General features: G+C 33.2%; 2 protein-coding genes across 2 annotated transcripts; both read left to right on the top strand.

Annotated features, from left to right (window-relative positions):
• The first annotated feature begins 734 nt into the window (after positions 1-734).
• Positions 735-6,490, top strand: LOC144431193 (CD320 antigen-like). The gene is made up of 6 exons (XM_078119018.1): positions 735-987; positions 2,637-2,720; positions 3,360-3,444; positions 5,004-5,131; positions 5,202-5,301; positions 6,121-6,490. The coding sequence occupies exons 2-6, from the start codon at positions 2,645-2,647 to the stop codon at positions 6,320-6,322; spliced, it is 591 nt and encodes a 196-aa protein (XP_077975144.1). The 5' UTR covers positions 735-987; positions 2,637-2,644; the 3' UTR covers positions 6,323-6,490.
• Positions 6,491-6,659: 169 nt separating this feature from the next.
• LOC120332960 (uncharacterized) lies at positions 6,660-17,029 on the top strand. The gene is made up of 19 exons (XM_078119069.1): positions 6,660-6,793; positions 7,018-7,175; positions 7,415-7,459; positions 7,740-7,895; positions 8,121-8,199; positions 8,278-8,480; positions 10,021-10,126; positions 10,365-10,475; positions 10,900-10,963; positions 11,135-11,230; positions 11,525-11,654; positions 11,995-12,131; positions 12,211-12,392; positions 13,235-13,360; positions 14,227-14,322; positions 15,211-15,432; positions 15,507-15,652; positions 15,805-15,970; positions 16,357-17,029. Exons 1-18 carry the CDS (start codon positions 6,660-6,662, stop codon positions 15,939-15,941), a joined length of 2,328 nt encoding a protein of 775 aa, XP_077975195.1. The 3' UTR covers positions 15,942-15,970; positions 16,357-17,029.
• The last annotated feature ends 2,526 nt before the right edge of the window (positions 17,030-19,555 follow it).

Genomic DNA, 19,555 nt, shown 5'->3' with positions numbered 1-19,555 from the left:
GCCATTTTGTTTTATGTTCCTTTGTACAGCGACTAGGGATGCAACTTTCTCTTTGTCATATTATCTCTGCCAGATAAATTTCTCTGATGACAATATTCAGTTTTTGAACACAAAATGGAACTATGGGTCGTTTTGTTGTTTGTATTCCCCTTTTTCTTGAAGCGGTCTAACTGCTCAATCAATTGCTTTGAAATGTTCAGTGGTTAAACCTTGTTGTTTTCGATAAAAGGCAATTACTTTTATTTATTTCCAAAATATCCGTGGAATCTATGGGACTCATTTTTCACTTCAAAGTTTTTTGTGATCAAAGTTGAAAATAGGGTGTCGTGGTTCCGTGATCATATCTCAGTTATCTCGGGGCCAGACTACCGGTACTGTAAAAGATTTGAAACCACTTCGTTTTCATCTTTGTGTGCATATATTTGAGCATTGCTCTCTTGTTATTTTTGTTAATGTGGAGAGATGGGTTTCGGCATGTTTTACACCGCACATTTGAATATTACTAAACCCCAACATGGCTTCCACATTCGAACCGACGATCCTTTGACTGATCTAATTACTACTAAATTAAAAAGAAAGTATCAAATATCACTGAACAAAAGTGTTTGAATTTGCCTCCAAATTGTTTCGATTTGAAGGTGTTAAGATACTGCCCCAGGAAAACCTTGATTGCTCACATATCGGCAAGTGCTCACAGTATAGCGTCATTCTTGATAACTTGTGTGTCAATTATATTCGGTATCACTCATAAACACATTTTCATCACAACGTCCCAAATTCAATGTCCATTTTTAACGCTCTTGGTACCGGAATTCAACAAATATACTAACGTAAATTCATTTAGCAGTTTAGGCTGTGGAATGGTCATGAGTGACTCTGACTTTGAGCATCGCAACCAACGGCGTGTCTGTTTGCTGCAACAGAATTTAGATTGGTAACATAATCGTGAAGAGCCTGTGGATTTTGCAATACATGTTCTATTTTCTGGTAAGTGTAGATTAAAACGCATTTTATGATATTATTAGTTTGGTCAGAGTCGAGTGTAGTTTAATATTATTTATCTGCAAATTCAGATCCGCCTCTCATGTATATTGCATATATATTGGGTGCTCCCGAAGCATGTGTATCAAGATGGCGCACAGTCTGAACATAGCATGTGTACCAGGTTAGGCTTCAGGTTGTGCGTCATCTTGGTACGGATACTTCCGGAGCGCCATTTATTGAATTCAGAAAACTTTGTTCATATAAATTTGCAAGCATCGGTCCTACCGATTTTTTTTATTTGATTAATTAACCGCTACTTCTCATCTATACAAAGTAGGGTTTATAACTAGTCAAAGCATTTGTTTTTAACTCTACACTATAAACTATGAACCGAAATTTTGTAGATTCTGCTTATGAACTAAAGAAAGGTTACGGTATTTTTATTACAAAGTTATTGTGCTGCTCCGTGATATCTATTTTTGATTAAAAATTGGCCAACCATAAATTTCTCTCAATTAAGTATAATCATTTCAGTATTTATCCTGTTTGGCATGTTATATAATTGAGATTATTCATATCGTTTTGCAATGTGACAAACTGTTACCCAAATGTTTGAAATTGAAAGTATAAATGTTGCTGACCTTTTTAGGCTGGATTTCTGTATGGATATTCATGATTGTATTTTTGAACTGGGTTGGTTTTGGCTCTAGATAGATGAACCCTAATGCGCACTACCTGGCTGTCTTTACTAGACACAGTAGTTTCGTAAATATTTTTGTTTTCCACCATAATCAACTCAGAAATAAAGGATTAGAAAATACCGTTAATGCTTCTGTAATTTTGTTTTTCAACCTAACATCTACATCAGCTTTTTCAAGTCTAAAATCTCATTAAGATATATAATGTCTGTAGAAAAACAACTCATAAAAGGAACCTGTTGTATGGAATTATTTGTTTTTGTGTCAATTCACTGTATCCCTATAAGGATGTTTCAAGCACAAAAAGGCTGGAAGTTATGACCCGTGAAAAATTGGCCATTAAGTTCAATAAATGTACTTTCTTTTTCGTTATTACCTCAAATTGGTCCTTTGATGTTTTATAATAATATACATTGTACTCAGCACATATGGGATATGAATATCTTTAAATTTAGAAGTTTTTTTATTATAAATTTTTCAACCAACAATAATCCGAAATAAGAAGAAATGCTTTGCAATATATTTTGATGAGCAGTTTAATGAAAAAAAAAAGTTCTTACTTCAGTGTACGAGGTATAAATACTGTCTTGAATTGTTTAATTTTATAAAATTTCGATCGTACCAAAGTTTTGTTGATGATATAATCAGGAGTGCAGTTGTAATCGGAAAATTTATGTGGTGATATCAGGCTTTCAGTAATGTAATTTGTGTAAACTATACACATTATGAAGCAGCAAAAGATTAGCAAGAGAAGATATTGTAAAAATGAGTAATAGATATTTAGTTCCAATTACAAAATATCATTATAAGTTTATATGCGATATTAACTATATTCCTATTTGTCTTAATTGTCAGGTTTTTGTAATTTTGGGGCAAACAAGTAAACATTCGAATCTGCGTTTTTATTTTATCAAATAATTTTAGTTTTTATCATATAGTAGATTTTGATTACAGAAAATAGAATGAAGATAAAAGCGAATTCTTCTATAACTTTCATTATCGTAATAATAATAAACGTTTCGGCTTTTGTTAAAGCAGGTGTGTAGCTGTATTCATATTATTTTGAGCTTCAATTTTTTTTTATTTATATTCGATGAAATTTCCATACGGCAAGTATAACAAACAATTAACACGTTCGGTTCACACATTCCTGCTTGATTACATTCTAATCCGACATTAAATTACTATTGATATATGTTTCTTACGCCTCAAGCATCTGTATTTTATTATTTTAGCAATTTTGCTTGAATTCATAACGTATCTAGCAACGTTCATTATTCCGACCACAGGCAACATTATTTTCAAGTATTAGAACAGTTTTTACTTGAATTTTCGATGCATTTTACTTTCGACTTGATAATATATCGCAATCATCTATTTTTATTATGAACTCATTTCTTAAACCGAAGTTTGAAGTGAACAAAATAACATATTGAATGCACTTTTATCTATATTCTGTGAAACGTATTAAATTTCGACTAATAGTATGGATGTATACGATTAATCATATATGTATCTACATTTAAACATCCTAAAACTATTAGCAATGGGGTATAAAAATACACAATTGAAATACAAACGAAGCTACATTTCAATATGACATCTCTTTAAATAATTTCATCTAATTTGAGTTGCTTCAATATTGTTCTCAAATACATTTTTATTTTATTTCTTCAGAGTGCATTAAAGGAGAATTTTCTTGCCCTGACAAATCTGGGTGCATTTCATTCAATCAATTTTGTGACGGTCAGGTGGATTGCGTGTAAGTTTTCTTAAATTACTATTTTTTCAACGTCACCACGTAATGGCCCTCAAATTAAAAAAATTCTCGCTGAGTAAAATACGATTTCTACGTGGAGGTGCAGGCTGGTCAAAAATACAAAAAATAACTCTTTAAAAGATATTTCATGTAATTGAAGGATGGTTAAGTACATACGCTGCATAAAAATACGTGTTTTTTGTGATGCACATTCCGATTTTACTTAAAGATTGAAAGATTGTATTACTGTTTTTATTTAATTATGCTTGTTATATTTGTGAAATTTGCAAATATATATTGATAACATCTCCCACACTTGAATAGCACACAAAACAATAAAAAACGTACAAACAAAACGGAAATATTTGGTAATATATGTTCATGCAGTTATTGCTTAGAGATCGCCTTTAAATAATAAATGCTTTAGAAGTTTTGCAGAATACTACTGTTGACCGTGTTCCCCTCCATTAAGACGGCATAATAATAACAAAACGTTTTCTTAGCTTGAAAGTTTTGAATAAATATATCAATGTCATAGTAGTTGTTTTCGACCAGCATTCTATTAACTGCTTGGCAAAATAAACTTCAAATTCAACACGAATCCAGCATCAACATTATTATCTAATATATATGTATATATCACGATATATATACTCAAAGGCTCAAAATGTTTCAAATATAGAGGTGTAAACAAATATTACTTTTTCTCTGACTCTGTGTTACTTTCCTGAAGTGAGAACTTGAACAAAAAAAAATTATACAAAAGTTAAAAGATGTGCTGCCTAACGTTAAATACCAAAATAAATCTTGTATATACTTCAGCTTTTATTCTATTTACAGAATAAGGATTCTTTTTTCTATTGGTGTTGTCTTCATCATAATATTTTGCCATATGTTATTTCAAGTTTGTACATTGACGTTTGATAAAAAAAAGAACTTTATTTTTTTTTGTTCCTATATTGCATTCGAAATAACATGGCGATACTTTTGTCTTAAAAATCAGTGACTTATATATTGTGTATGTTCTCAAAGGTAAATAATTCCATAAGTTCTAGGTGAATACTATGACCACAAACTCAGCCATGGTGTGATTTAAATCGGGCAAACAATGCCGGATCAAAAAGATTTGATAAGTTGGTCCAAAATAGTAGTCTAAGTAGCTTTAATATCTAAGGTCTTATCTATAATACATCACAGGTTCTGCTTACACCCAGCCTTGTTCGGTGTTTGAATATAACTAGCCTTACTACAATGAAATATTTTTAATTTCATCAATTTGAATATAAATATTTCATATTTATTTATTTCAAGCCCAGTATATGTTCCCTCCATTGCTGTTTTTATACACACGAAACATTTACCCTAATTCCATCCTCAGTTAACTTTCGTTTATGAGCAATCATCATTTTGCATTAATCAATCAACTTTTCAGAAATATGTTTTGTGAACAATATTCATCGTATTTTGAAGTCTTTTTACAGACGGATAATGAACGTTCTTCCTGGAAAAATCTTTTATGACGACACGTTTAAATAATCAGGTGATGAATGATTTGTTTTTAGAGATGGAAGTGATGAGATACGGCGCCTCAGCAAGTATAATCAAACTGGAATTCCTTGTCGCCAAAGCAATCGTATATGTATGCTACCCAAAATTCTAAAGAACATGCAATCTGCACTATGCCAGAAAAGTAAATATTGAGATTGTTAATTTCAGGCAACTTTTTTTAGTAACTCATTTATTTCATTTTGTTATTGAAGACGTAAACTGCAATAACGACGAATTTTCATGCATTGACGGATCTGCCTGTGTACCAGCAGAAAAGTTTTGTCCCCGGGTATCATATGAAATTAATTGCATGTAAGTTTAAAATTTATAACTTGATGTTTCATTACTGTGACAAATTTGAATAAGATCTATTCTCATTTTGGTGGGGGCCAGACCACTGTGTAAGTTGTGAAAGAAAAAAAAGTGTATCACTTCATATACAATCGCGCCCTACTATGAACAGCCTATTGCAGCGGTTCCCAAGCTTTTTGTCCATGCAGCGCCGTTAAAAAAACTCATGACGCACTACACGAAAAAAATTGATGCTTTCAAATAAAACTCAATTTTGCGATCGTTAATGTGTACCCTATTCCTAAACAATAAAAAAAAAAACATAAAAAATAAAAGCAAAAGGCGAACTCTTTTTCATCATTTCCGCCTGATTTTCTTTCGAAATTCCTAAATAATCCCACATATTCGCGATACGTTGTGTCTACATCTATTGTTACGTAACAATAGAGGCAGATACTACGTACGAGAAAGTAGACGACATCGATAGGTGAAAAGAATTTATTGATTCATATCATACACATTTGATTTATGCATTTGAAATATAAAAAGAAAACATTTGTAATAAATGCAATATGTAAAATATTGAATCATCGTTTAGTTATTGTTACCACAATTCTGTTAATTTTAGCGCACTTGGCAAATCGTGCGCCGCGGCGCACCTTTTGGAACCACTGGCCTATTGTATTTGAAAGATGCGCGCATTATATAGAAGATGTCTTACAAGACTGTTTTGATTAAATGAGTGGCATCCCCTTGAATTTGATCGACTGGCAAATTTAATAATACTCTTTAAATAAAACAACTTTAAACACATTTTGTTGTATTTACTGCACATTTTAGAGACAACAGCGAAAAACAATACCTCACCTTGACAAATGTACCACCAAGACCTGGACCAACTTCTATTTTATGTCGTTCCGTGCAAAAAGCTGTCTGTTATCTTCCGGAAAATCAAATCCACAAAGCATCGCAACTTTGTGAACAAGGTGTCAGGATGAAAACCAAACCATTTTCAGAAACTGTTATCGTATATATAATATGAAATTTACAGCGAAAAATATTAAATAAAACTTTAAATTTTTACCTATTTATTTCCTTCACTCTTTCGCAGGCATGCGAATATGACTTCAAGTAATTTTCGAATGACTAGTGTAACTTAGTATTTATGAATAATATTTAAATATACTTAAAATTTTGGTCTATTCTAAGTTTTCACAAGACTCTTCTTCGCCCGTCGACTCGATTACGTAAAGATTTAAATAATAAACAAGAGTCAAGCACCAATATATGGAAACTTTATTTGCTGTATTTTGGACATTTTCTACAATACACCCTGTGGGGTGAAATATTAAAGAAAACAAAAGTTTGCAAAATGTAACATGCATCTTATTTTTACGAAGATTGATGGAAATATGTTTTTAGACCCTCTTTGTCGAAATGATGAAGTGCCTTGTTGGCTTCCCTTTTTTCATTGTAAAGATGAGGATTTCTGCGAAAAATCGGACGTGTGCATGTAAGTTGCTGAGTACAGATCGTACTCAATCAACAATCATAAATGCCATTTCTGTCACTTTCCGAATATGCCTTCCGAATAATGCCTCTCAGCAGATGTATTACAGATTTTCGTTCATATAAAATTTACTTGTCAGCATTACTTCAATTGGGCAATTTGTTTTTTATTGCAATGCTGCTGTAGAAATTTTGTATATGGCATTCAAATGTTATTATTACTGCAAGGTACCTTTATAAGCCATTACCATCTGACCAACAATATCCGCTACGAAAGAAACAGGAAGGTGACATACTTTGCGACGGGTTGGATATGAGACTACAAAATCGGAGATGTCCACTACCTGCAGAATTCGTTTGCGACAGTCGTTTTCAATGCTCAGGAGGTGATACAAATCTATCTAGATGGGACATTTTATGTGATAAATAGTATTGTTGAACTAAATTTACAGATTGGGGTAAAAACATCTGAACAATTATTCATTGCAAAAAGTTCACTGCGAAAATAAACTTACGAATACCACCAAATATCAACATATATCATTGATTACTAACATAGAATAAAATACTAATAAGTTTCTGGAGCTACTAAATTTAATCTACTTATTTTGTTGATAAATTTTAGGAGTCGACGAGTGTTTTTGTGATGGAAATGAAGCAACAACAGAAAGTAATCATTTGATTTGATTGTTAGAAACCTAATTATTTTTTTTAATATATGATCAAAGTAAGTTAATATGCAGTAGAATTTGTAACCATGAGCCAGTAAGACAACAGTTTAAAGTAGTGTTTTTGTTGCCATCTTATGACAAAAATTATCTCAGGAAATAAACATTAAATCAGAACAGTTCGAATAGGAATTTACATTCAAGTTATTTTTATCTTTTTTTTTTTTGATTTATTCCATCTTTGCTAAATAATATTTTATTTTGCTTATGATATGTTTACAGCGTTCATCGACAAAAGATGTTTTCGATGTTTAAATTCAAAGGGCGTAATACCAAAAAGTAAACTATGCGATGGCATAGTAGACTGCGTTGATTTATCTGATGAATGTTTATGTAAAAGAAGAGGGATTTTAGACATTTGTAAAAGTATTCGTTGGGGTAAGATAATACTTTGTGAATGAGAAAAATTATTTCAAATTTTACAGCAATCGAATTCCTGACTTGTCAAGGAAAACGCCGCGTTTGATTTAGATTCACTTTTCATTGATATTTTTTCACAATACATGAAACATGATTTTTAGTTGCAACACCATGGTATATAGTTTGCAATGATATATATATTTTTTTTTTGAAGAGTTTACATATAATTGTGGTTTTATTTAGGAGAGGGTGCTAACCCAAGCCAATCTATATCATGTAATTCAACAGAAGATCATGGTATTATCACAGTTTGTAACGGAATGTAAGTGCTTTTGCATTACTTTTGTTTTGGTTTAGTTCTTAAAGTTATGTTTTTTATTGTAATTTAACAAATTTTCAGATCTGACTGCCAAGGATCAATTGATGAAAATTATTGCAATGTGGGCTGTTCGGGTAAATTAATTACATCGAAAAGTATTTGGTCAGCTAAAGGACCGTTAAACAATATATTGAAGCTATATTTCTATATTGATTTTCCAATAGCTGTAAATAGGCAACATGGCCTTTTTGTTGGAATGTCATTTCCATTAACTCAAGTCCCACGTATTATATGCTGCTATGCAAAATCGCAAGGAATTCGGTCAATTCACAAATAGTCAATCCATACGTATCGGCGACTGCTTTTTCAAAAAAGTGTCTTGTTTGGAATAAAGGCGCGAAAAAGTAATATAAAAACGTAATGCGTATGAAAATTTGCTTCTATGAACAGTTTTTTAATTTTGTCCTACCTACCGAATATTTTTTCAAATATTTTACTGGTTTATTTTTAATCTAAAGTGAACACTTTTTATCCTATATTTCTCGTTCGCATTCAAACCATGCGTGACCTTTGAGTCAATATTATTATTGTATTGCTTTCTTGTTCCATACACACTACAAGACATCATATTCGTACTCTCCGATTTAACAAACAATGTGCATACTACGTTCCCCCATTGCATATGTTCTTACTTTTTTTTTTTCATTAGTTTTATTTGTTTCAAAATTCTGATATTTTTTCCAAAATTTTGGGAACACCGTTTTTATTTCGACAAGCTTGGCGACTGACGTTAAGTCTGTCCTCAGTTTCGAACTCGGTGACCAGACACATTTCTGTATAGGCCCCGTATCTCACAGGGTACCGCAACTGTGGTTAGTTAGACGGACCATCGTGTCCATATATTTGAGATTTGCTTTCTTGTTTTATATATTTTGTTTTCCTCGCGTAGTATCTCGCGTTTAATCTATTTTATGCTTTTTACAGAGGGGCCTACTAAGTATAAATCGGGTGAAGGAAAATGTGAACACCGTTGTTTCGTTGATAATCGAAGTATGCTTAATTCAATATACAATAAAACTTACTGCTTTCAAATAATTCTGTGGAAGAGTATCTGTTTGATATGCATGCGTTTTCTAAAAGGGAAAATCAGTTTGCTTTTATTCTAATGTATCGATCTTGTAATGTGGTATAATATTATATTATCTATGTCATATATTAATTGAAAAACTATATGCAGAGTTTAAGATATTGGTTCGTAGACTTTCGAAAACCCGCAGACCATACAAAGATCGCGCTCTCGTCCTTTCGTGCAACATTGAAAACCAATCTCTTGGCAAGAATTTATTTCGAATATAACATTGATAAAATTGATACAATTGTGTTTTTCAGCTAGCATCATTAGTTCCAGACTTTGCAAACGATAACACACCCCTCATATTGACAAGCGTAGAAGCCTGAGTGTTGACGATAAATAACTAATTACCCCATTTCCGTATTAATAATACTTGCATGGGTGACCGGCTGGGAGTACCTGATATCGTCTTCTTTTTTTCTTTCTACCATTCAATAATTTCAATCCAATGAAGTATTTTTGATTAGGAATCACAAACTTTTCAGAATATTGTCCGAATATAATCAGACTAAGGTGAAACCTCAATGAATTTTAAAAGAACACTTTTTGAAATCATTTTCATTTCGCGGTGAGGGGCTGACTGAAAAACAAAAATACTGTGAACGAACCCTGGTACAGGAAACTGCTTTATATGCACCTCAACGTTTCAAAACTAATTGTTTGAGCATATTAAAAATAATTTATTTTTTAAGAAAAATATTCAACACGTTGCGATGGAATCAATGAGTGCGAAAATTTCTTTGACGAAGAATGCATCAATTGTCCTCCACAGCAGTTCTGCAATTATTTTGACTTCTCGTAAATTTATATATTAAGTTTTAATTTTTCAATTCTATATGAGAACAAATCTCACAAAGGCAAAGTTAATTAGTATGTATAACAAGACGACAACAAAAAGGAACTAATTCCTGTGCACTTCTTCATGTTATATCATAAAGCACAATACACTGATAAAAATCAGAACCTCTAGCGCAAATACCTAATAACCTACGTCTTTTAAGTAATACGTAATAATACCATAATGTTCTCTTTACAGACTATACTCATATAAGTGCCCATCAAGTAGAACAAAATTACCTGGAATAAAAATATGTGATGGAAAACCAGACTGTGAAAACGGAGAAGAAGAAATTGGATGTCGACTGAGGTACGTTAAATATATTTTAGATATGTTTTGACATTTAGAACCCAAAGCAAACTATGTCTCCTAAATTTATGTATTTGTACCCAAGTGTCACTACTCAAAAGAATGGCAAGATAAAATTACTTTCTTGATCGTGCAAATAACTATTTTACCTGAATCAATATCACAAATAAATTTTGTTGAATATACGCTTAAATTTTTTTTCCATACATGAAAGCTACCATTGGTTAAAGTATAGTTGAACAAAAAAGGATGCGCATGATTGCATAAAATTGTAAACACATAAATAGAGTTTGAAAATTGTACTAGCTTGTAATGGTCAAATTTATCACTGATGATGACATGGGGTGGAATTTTCTCTCAACTTTCCTGTTGTAAACACTATATCTTATTTATATTTGAAACTATTTTATGAAATCCAATGCAGATTCTATTGTAACGGAAGCTCGCCGATAAGTATAGAGAAGAATAAAGTCTGCAATTTACTTAGTGTAAGTTAAATTTGTAATACGTTCATACCAACGTTTATTTTATGAGATCTCAAGCAATATTGTTCATGAAATGTTAACGCTCGTTATTTTTATTCGAATAATTATTTAGCTTTATATATGAAATTTTATGCGTGAGTCTTTATAGACTATTCTTCTGGATTAATTATTCAGGATTGCGAAGATTCTAGCGATGAAATGGACTGTGACAATAAAACCCATTTCTATTGTAATGATGAAGGCACCACAAAATTTATTTCCACAGCTGCAGTAAGTTTTTGGATTTATATTTGAATGCGAAATGCGAGAGGTATTACTGAAATTCATCTTCACTCTAAATATATTTTATGATAAATTACCTATTGAATTTCCAGAGATGAGTAAGAAACAAAGCTAGACTTGGTAAATAGTGAGTGATTGATAAAATTAATGGTTAATATAGTTATATATTACATCAAGAATAATAAAAAGATGAGTATTCGATAATAAACGAATTTACGAGAATCTATTAGGCAGCGCTACGTTCTTAATCACTATTACAGCAACTACAAATTGATTTCACAGCTCTGTGATGGAAGTCAAAACTGCCAAAGCGGGAAGGATGAATGTCTTGATGAATGCATCCAAAGTTCATTTTCTGACGTGCATTCCTTAATCAAAAACAACATTTTCTTCGTGATTATTTGCATAACCAGTTAGTATTCGAAGTTACTCTTATTTGACAGTATACACAAAATTGTATCTTAAATTGAAAGTATCTATGCCTTCTGCTCTAGAAATCTCTTTGTCTACCACAGTTTGAACATATAAGCCGTTGATTGGGAGCGTTCATAGAAATAATTGCTTCAATATTCTTCCAATCTTCTTTATTGATGAATCTAGTTTTTTTTTTATTTTATTTCATAACAATATTGGTCTAAAAATCAAATTCAATGGGATATATCTCAGATTCTTAATAACCAATAAGCATACAACCATTTGATGAAATACTAGTACCATTATTCATTGGACACCATTTGAACTTCTTTTTTTAGGCATCGGCACCTTAGTGGGAAACCTGATTGTGATTATAACTGCAGCAAAAGATTTCAAGAAAAAACATTTATTCAAAAATGTTCTCATCAACAAACTTCTCATTTGCAATCTGTCCATCTCCGATTTGATAGTTGGGGTGTGTTTTAATTTTTTAATTGGCGAATATCTATTAATGAATATACTGCAATAATAATTTCCAAGTTATTGTAAATCAGATATACACATCCGCCATCTGCATAAAAGGTTTAGCAATGCGTGGAAACTATTGCAAGGAGGATTCAGAGTGGCGAAGTGGAAATACCTGTTCAATTCTCGGATTTCTCCTTTTGGCTGGATCAGAGTCGTCCGTATTTTCTTTAACAATTCTTACCGGATTTAGAGCTTACTCTATTATGCGGTACGAGTTATACTGAATTGATGTTTTTATTTTGACCAGTTACGTTGCTTTATTAGTCGATTTATGTTCCGTCGTTCAATAGTGTTTTTGACAAGTATGCTATTGATTGCCCGGTGGGGTCTTGGCCGACGAACAATCACACTTTTCATTTTTGATGTTCCAATCTTGCAGGAAAGCGTTTTTTTTTTAATTCTCGCAAGTGTGTACTATTTCGAATCGCAACCGCGGGAAAAGTGAACAATATTACCTGATTTTAATCCCAGTTTCCTCTACACTGTACATCAAGTATATGTCAAGTATTTTCCGAAAGAAAATATTATTAATTCTTTCAAAATTTATTCTAGCACTAAACACTGATTGAAATTCACATTTGAATCTTCACATTATCAAAAACGTGCCGAGATAAGCACAGAAACAAATAAATTGGTCACGCCGTATGCTTCGGTAAAGCGTAAAAAATGGCCAGTTGTGGAAGCGTGCAACTTAGAACCTAAATTGAAATTTGAGTCCAAAAATTATAGTTTATAGCAATATTCTGTTGTTTTCATCACTTCGTAATTTGATGTAACAATCATACTCGACGCTGAATATATTTTCTATGTCCTTCACATGACACAGCATCTAAAAAATCGCATGGTGGATTTTTAAACTCTTGTGCATAATTGGCACATTCTTCGAATCGTCAGCGTCGAACGCGTTCAATTATTTTAATATTTTATTCTACCCTAGAATCTAAATGATACATACTCGGTGATAAAGCAATATTGTCAATATTATAAGTTGATGCGTAACTCAGCAAAATCGAGGTGACAAAATCAACTTACATGTGTTGTATATTTTAGTCCATTCGCAGAAGTTAGACTGAGTTTCATTCGACGCATGATTGCTTTGTCATGGATACTTGCTGTTGGCCTAGCCGCAATTCCTCTTCTGCCTGCCACTGACGACTATTTTGTGGATAGTGTATGGTGAGTATTAGGTTAGTCGGTGTGTCCTTTTTGGCTCTTAATACTGGATTTTAGCACTAACTTTAGGGAAATTCCTCGTGCACTAATTTTTTCACAAATTAATCGATTTTTGCATTTTTTTTTATAATTATTTCACTCAAAATATATGGGAAATATCTCATAGTGCATTATTTTCCATAACTCTTTGGAAATTATAAAATAAATATAAGCACAACACGGTCAGTCCATAAATAATCTAAATAGAAATATTTTCACTTACCCAACGCAAATATCCGTCTAACTTATAGGTTATAGCCAGGGATTCCATCAATCTGGAACCCAAAATGAGGACGACTGGAAAAATTTCTGCATTGTGAGCAGAAATAGCTGGCTTTCCTATGGGCTCCAGGTTAATGTCACAATTACAGACGTCACAGTGTGCGAAGCACTTACCCTCCAAGCTTCGTTTAACTTTGAATTCTTTCCCGTACTCATCACGAAAAACGTTCTTACATTTGCTCATTTTTAAATTTAGGCTAAAATGACCACCACCACGACAAAACCTAAGGATCGCCACAGTAACAATGCTTCGTGTCTATCTGTGCCTCTTTGTGTTCCAAATAAGATTGTGTTGCTTTTATGATGCCACAATAAAGCTTTGGCAATAAGACAAACAACACAAAGGTTCCATTATGAAGTCAAAATAAGGACACGCAAGCCAAAAATAAGAACGCAAACTAAAAATAAGAGCGATATGGAATCTCTGGTTATAGCTATACCAAGATATTGTATTTCAATTTTTTGCGCCTCTTCACTTTTACATGTAAGTAGATTGAATTCGAAGGAATTGATTTCCACAACTCGGCGTAACGGTTTTATCATTTCAGGATTGAAGACAACCCCCTCTTTGCAACTATCAACAAGAATGAGCTGGAGGAAATAAATAAATGGCTTTCATTGACTCAAAATAGAACTGATGATTTGTGAGTTTTACCAATCTCCTTACAAGATACAGCAGAAACTACTTGTGATAAATGGTCGATATAATATCTTCCGAAATCCGACTGAACGTTTGTTCCCACTTTGTATAAAGTTTCAATAGTCAGCGAATTGAATTTTATGAGCTGTGATCTAAAAATAACCTATGAGTAACCGCACTATAAGTAAAAATAACGGTTACAGCCAGTGAGCGGGATCTGGCCCACTTGTGTCTGCTGAAAATACGGCTTTAGTTTTTATGGATATAAATTTCCGTTGAAAATATCGCTTCAAATAACGAAAAATTGTCTAAAATAAATACCGTAACTCCCATGTGTTATCCGCACCTGAATATAATGTGCAAAACGAATTCTAAAGTACCTCGAACTCATCCATCCGAATATTCATTTTATATCATCGTAAAACTCTAGCGTCTCTGCCAATGATAGCGCATGAGACTAGCGTTTAGGTCGTTACGTATTTCAGAGAGCTATCTTCAAGGATTTTTGTCGTGCGGCCGTCAATGCTGAAATAAATGTTCTTTTTTTCCCTCCGGTACATCAGTTCCAGCACTTAAATCCAATTATTCTGTCCATACCCACGTTACTTTCTAATCTTCTAATGTTATTCAATGGATCTCCTTCAATGAATACCTATTGCATTACATCAGTGGAACGAGCAGGCTGGCGACGCTAGTTATTTGTAAATAAATTTGTTTTTCATTCATAGTTTCATTTTGAGTTTTGAACCTCCGGCCCAGTAACCAAGTCTATTATCTGTGTGGACCAATTATGAGAGTAACTGTCCACCCCTGGTGTAAGGTGTAAATGAACGATCGTAGGCCTTACTATGGTTAAAATGTTTCATAATACTAATACACCTTCTTTTATCAGGCCCTTAAACTCGTGGTCTACACTAGATATCATGCTTAAAAGACTACATCCCGACTTCAGTATAGGCCGCAAGTTTGGATACTACTCAACCCATACCGTATGCCTTCCAACATTGTTTCCAAAACGCACAGTTGATGTGTCTTGGGTCTATTCAACAATCGTTCTGGTAGTTAACTGCTCCTTATTTTTCCTGATTATGATTGGATGTATCCTGATCTACTTGTAAGTAGTCATTTCATTTTGAACCTAATATTCAAAATGTTGCCAAACTATTATATATCCAAATATTGTTATAGGAACTCAACCAAAAAGTCACTTGCAGTTGACAACAAGGTGTCACAAATTAGATCAGAAAAAATGCGGATAAAAATTTCGCTAATTATCACAACGGATTTTCTTTGCTGGGTACCGATTTGTATCATGGGATTTCTTCAACTAGCAGGTACAACAATCTGAACTATTCATATCAAAACAAATGATAAATTTTCCTCATACCTGTGCTGCTTAACTTGAATCTTCCTCAAACTGCCTATGAAAAGTAATTAATACACGTTATTATCAGCATTAATGCGATCTTTGTTTTGTTTATTGAAGGCATAGACATGCCAAGTGATGCCTACCTTCCTGTGGGTCTGCTGGTTATACCAATTAACAGCTTCATGAATCCTATACTGTACAATGTGCCAATGAACACTTGGAAACGACTTTTGGTTTGTCGCAAAAAGAAGTGATCAATGGCTACTCTACCAGATTATTTTGGGTGATGGGTATCATAAATATTGATTGATTTGTTTTGACTTTACTCTCCACGATATCTACGAGCACAGTTCTGTACAGCTATTAAATATATAGCTAGTTGTATTGGTCTGACAAATGTCATGTCAATTGTATTAATATCATTACACAATATAGCCTTTCTTGTTGTTGACCAAATAGATAGCTTTCATTCAAATGTGGAAATAGAAGGCAATATCGCTTATTTCAAAGAAAGCTTACTGGAAACAGAGGTGTGACAAACGTGCCTCCTTCTGTTCGTTCAGCCATCAATTATTTCAGTGATTATCCATTTCCAATTGATTTGTTTTCATGTTAAATGAAAAAAATGGTCACAGACTATGAATACTAACAATTTTATTTTTTATATAGAACTGGGAAAACTATGAAAAGATGTTGGCTTCAGAATAAAGAATTTTCATGACCAATTCTAAAGAGCAACTTGCAATCAAGTTGTACAGACTCGATTTCCAGATTATGTACTTAAAGATATTTTAAATAAGTACGAGAGAACTTACCACATATATACGTAGGGTACTGTTATATTTGAGACGAGGGTTTTGTTTGTCTGTTAAGATAATTTATGAGCACAATTAGAATGATATGTTGTTTGATATCGCTGTATTATTACTCACTGCATATCGCTTATTTCTTGAACACTTTTGCTATGAAAATGAAGCTTCAAATTTTTGTTTCGTTGTGTAGATCAGGGGTGCACCACAACTCAAATGAGGATACGTGCCAAATTTTTCAAAATAATCTTGTCGCGTGCCACGCACAATTGTGGTATTGTAAATTAACTCCCGTAAAACAAACAAATCGCAATAACAATACATAATAACGGATATCTATTTATTAAAACAATTTAATGTTCTGAAAAAAAAAACTGCTGATTTTGATATAAACGTGATATTTTATTGTATATCATAAATATTTCTTTATTTTACAAAACCGTTCGCCTGCCACGTTTGAGCGTATGGCGTGCCAAATTTGGCACGCGTGCCTCGTGCTGTGCACCCCTGGTGTAGATGATCTTTTTATGCAATATGAAAAAAAAGTTATAACTCGTGGTTAGCGTAAGATTTTAAAAAGGTTTATCTCAATCGAAATCTAAGTTGCAGTATATACTTCCCGTGCATAATAAAATAATTTGCCCATAAAAGAACTAAATTAACTCATTTTAGGAGTTTCAAACAAACGCATTATTCAACGAACAAATTGCTGGCAATAAAGTCATAGTTAATTTTTTCCAGTCAGTAAAACAAAAAAGGATATATATATATAAATTATGTTTAATTAAATGGTTGCGAAGCACTGTTATTGCCGGAAGCGATTACATATTACAGAGCCACGCAATCCACCAGATAGCTGTCCAAGGTATTCTCGGTTTTGACCATTAAATAGTCGTTCTGTTAAAAATATTTGAGAGAGCTTCGAGGGGGGTGTTTCAATCTATTTGAAATAATGTTCATCGGTGCTGGGTTTTCAAAAAAACATTCTTGAAGACAAAGAATAAAATGCAAGAAATTAAAAAAGATGACAGTATTAATCATAGATATACAACTTACTTTCATAGGAAATTAGACATTTTACACGTATTTTATGTACGGACAAGCAATATATAAAATACTGAGTACTGTGGTGTCAGTTTAGTGTAAAATATAGCCTAACGGGCGTTTGAAATTAATGCATAAGACGAAAAATACTATGAAAATCGCTTGATAATTCAGATCCAGTGTAGTTTACAGAATAAAATTTACGTTTAATTGGTTTAACACAAGAAAAGCAAGCAATCGTGGCATGAAATTAGGCAAATAATATAGGGTTGCGCAGGAACCGAGTTTAGCGAACATGAGTGATTTTTTTAGCATTTTAAAGGAAAACCAGGTAGAGATAAAGAAGAGAAGTTAACCATTTGCCTTTTTCTTTAGGCCTACGTGTTTGTAAAATTTAAAAGGCATGAAGTACATATTAACGATGACAAAATTGTGTTTTAGTTAAAGGCAGCATTTTTTTTTGTGTAGGGTCGTCGTGACTTTGCTTGATGATTTGGCGCCGCACGAACCGCTGAGTTTCTGAATGAAGGGAGGTACAGAAGAGCGTCGTTTGAGGCTTTCTTGTGTGATAGCAAAAGGTAAGAAGCCGTAGGCCTACAACATTGGCGACGAACTTTTTCTACCAGCGGCAATTGGAATGAATGCAGTTGTTCACGACAAAAAGAGGCCAAAAATTCCTTTATCAAACAATATAGCCTACTGCAGGGGTGGGCAACCCCTGGCACGCGTGCCCAACTTGGCACGCGAGCTCATTTATTCGGCACGCGAGCGAGGCCTCGGAAACGAAATCGTTCTCCTTCAGAAAAAAAAGTTTGAAGACTCTGAATTATCTGATATGAAACTGAGTATTCGTTTATTCATTATGATTCGTTAACAATCTATTATTTGAACTTTTTTCATGGCATATGGCTACAAACAAATATATTACGAGGTAATAAATGAGTGAGCTCTCGAGAAATTTTATCGAGAAGGCCGCGTCATTCATTTGGCTACATTCTCACGTGATATAGTCCGTCTGTACCTCCACTTATCTTCATTTCTGCTTGATTTATGGAGTTGTACGGCTCAATTGGTTACTTGCTAACTTACTGTTATAAATTGATTTCAAAAGTAATATAAGCGATTAGGGAAGGGAATACAAGAGAGAAGTGCAGAAAACGAGCTATTGCGTGATTGGTATGCCATTCCCGAAAGTTCTTCGTGTTTTAAAAACTTTGTAACTGCATTAATTCCAATGTTTTCATCTACATATGCTTCTGAATCTTTTTTTCTCAGTTATGAACCTCATCAAGTCTCGTAACAGAAGTAGCCCGAAAGATGAAATCAGTAGTCCGTGTGTTTCTCGGAAAGTTACAAAATATAAACCCAATGTAAAATCTCTATTAGTGGTAATGCAGCAGCAGGAGTCACACTGATATAGAATTAGATTTGCTGTTTTTGTTAAATTGCTTTCAAAGAAAGTACTGCCTGGTTGTAAATCGCGTTTTCCTGTGTTTGTTTTATTCTTTTTTGGTGGGCGGGCACGTACACTGTGCGCTTTTTAACTTTTTTTTTAAAGTTATGCCCGTCTCCCGGGTATCTCTGCATTTTGTTTTGTCTGTTTACTTTTTGTATTGTTTATGTCAGAGAACCAAAATAAATGATTGATTGATAGAGGGTAATCAAGTCCATTTGTCGGATTGATATTTTTCCGAATGGTGAATATGTCTGTACGTGTTTAAAAGGTTTATTGTGTATTTTCGAATGAAAAGTGGCAGATAATTGTTTTTAATTTTGGTCGGCACGCTGAAGAATTTTGTCGTTAAATTTAGCATATTTTGGCACGCGAGCCGACAAAGGTTGCCCACCCCTGGCCAACTGCGTCAAGCCGAATTTCCGTAATTAGCAAAGATCCACGCGAGCAACTCAATCTTCGAATTAAAGAAAGCTGTAAATTTGCCACTTGAGCTCGATTAACCGACGGACATTACAAATAAAGCATACCTGTTCTCTTATGTCAGATACATTTACAATAA

This window comes from Styela clava, chromosome 13 (assembly GCF_964204865.1).
Source record: "Styela clava chromosome 13, kaStyClav1.hap1.2, whole genome shotgun sequence".
NCBI classification, from domain to species: domain Eukaryota; kingdom Metazoa; phylum Chordata; class Ascidiacea; order Stolidobranchia; family Styelidae; genus Styela; species Styela clava.
The sequence above is the reverse complement of the archived record's forward strand: the minus strand, read 5'-3'. Positions and strand labels throughout refer to the sequence as shown.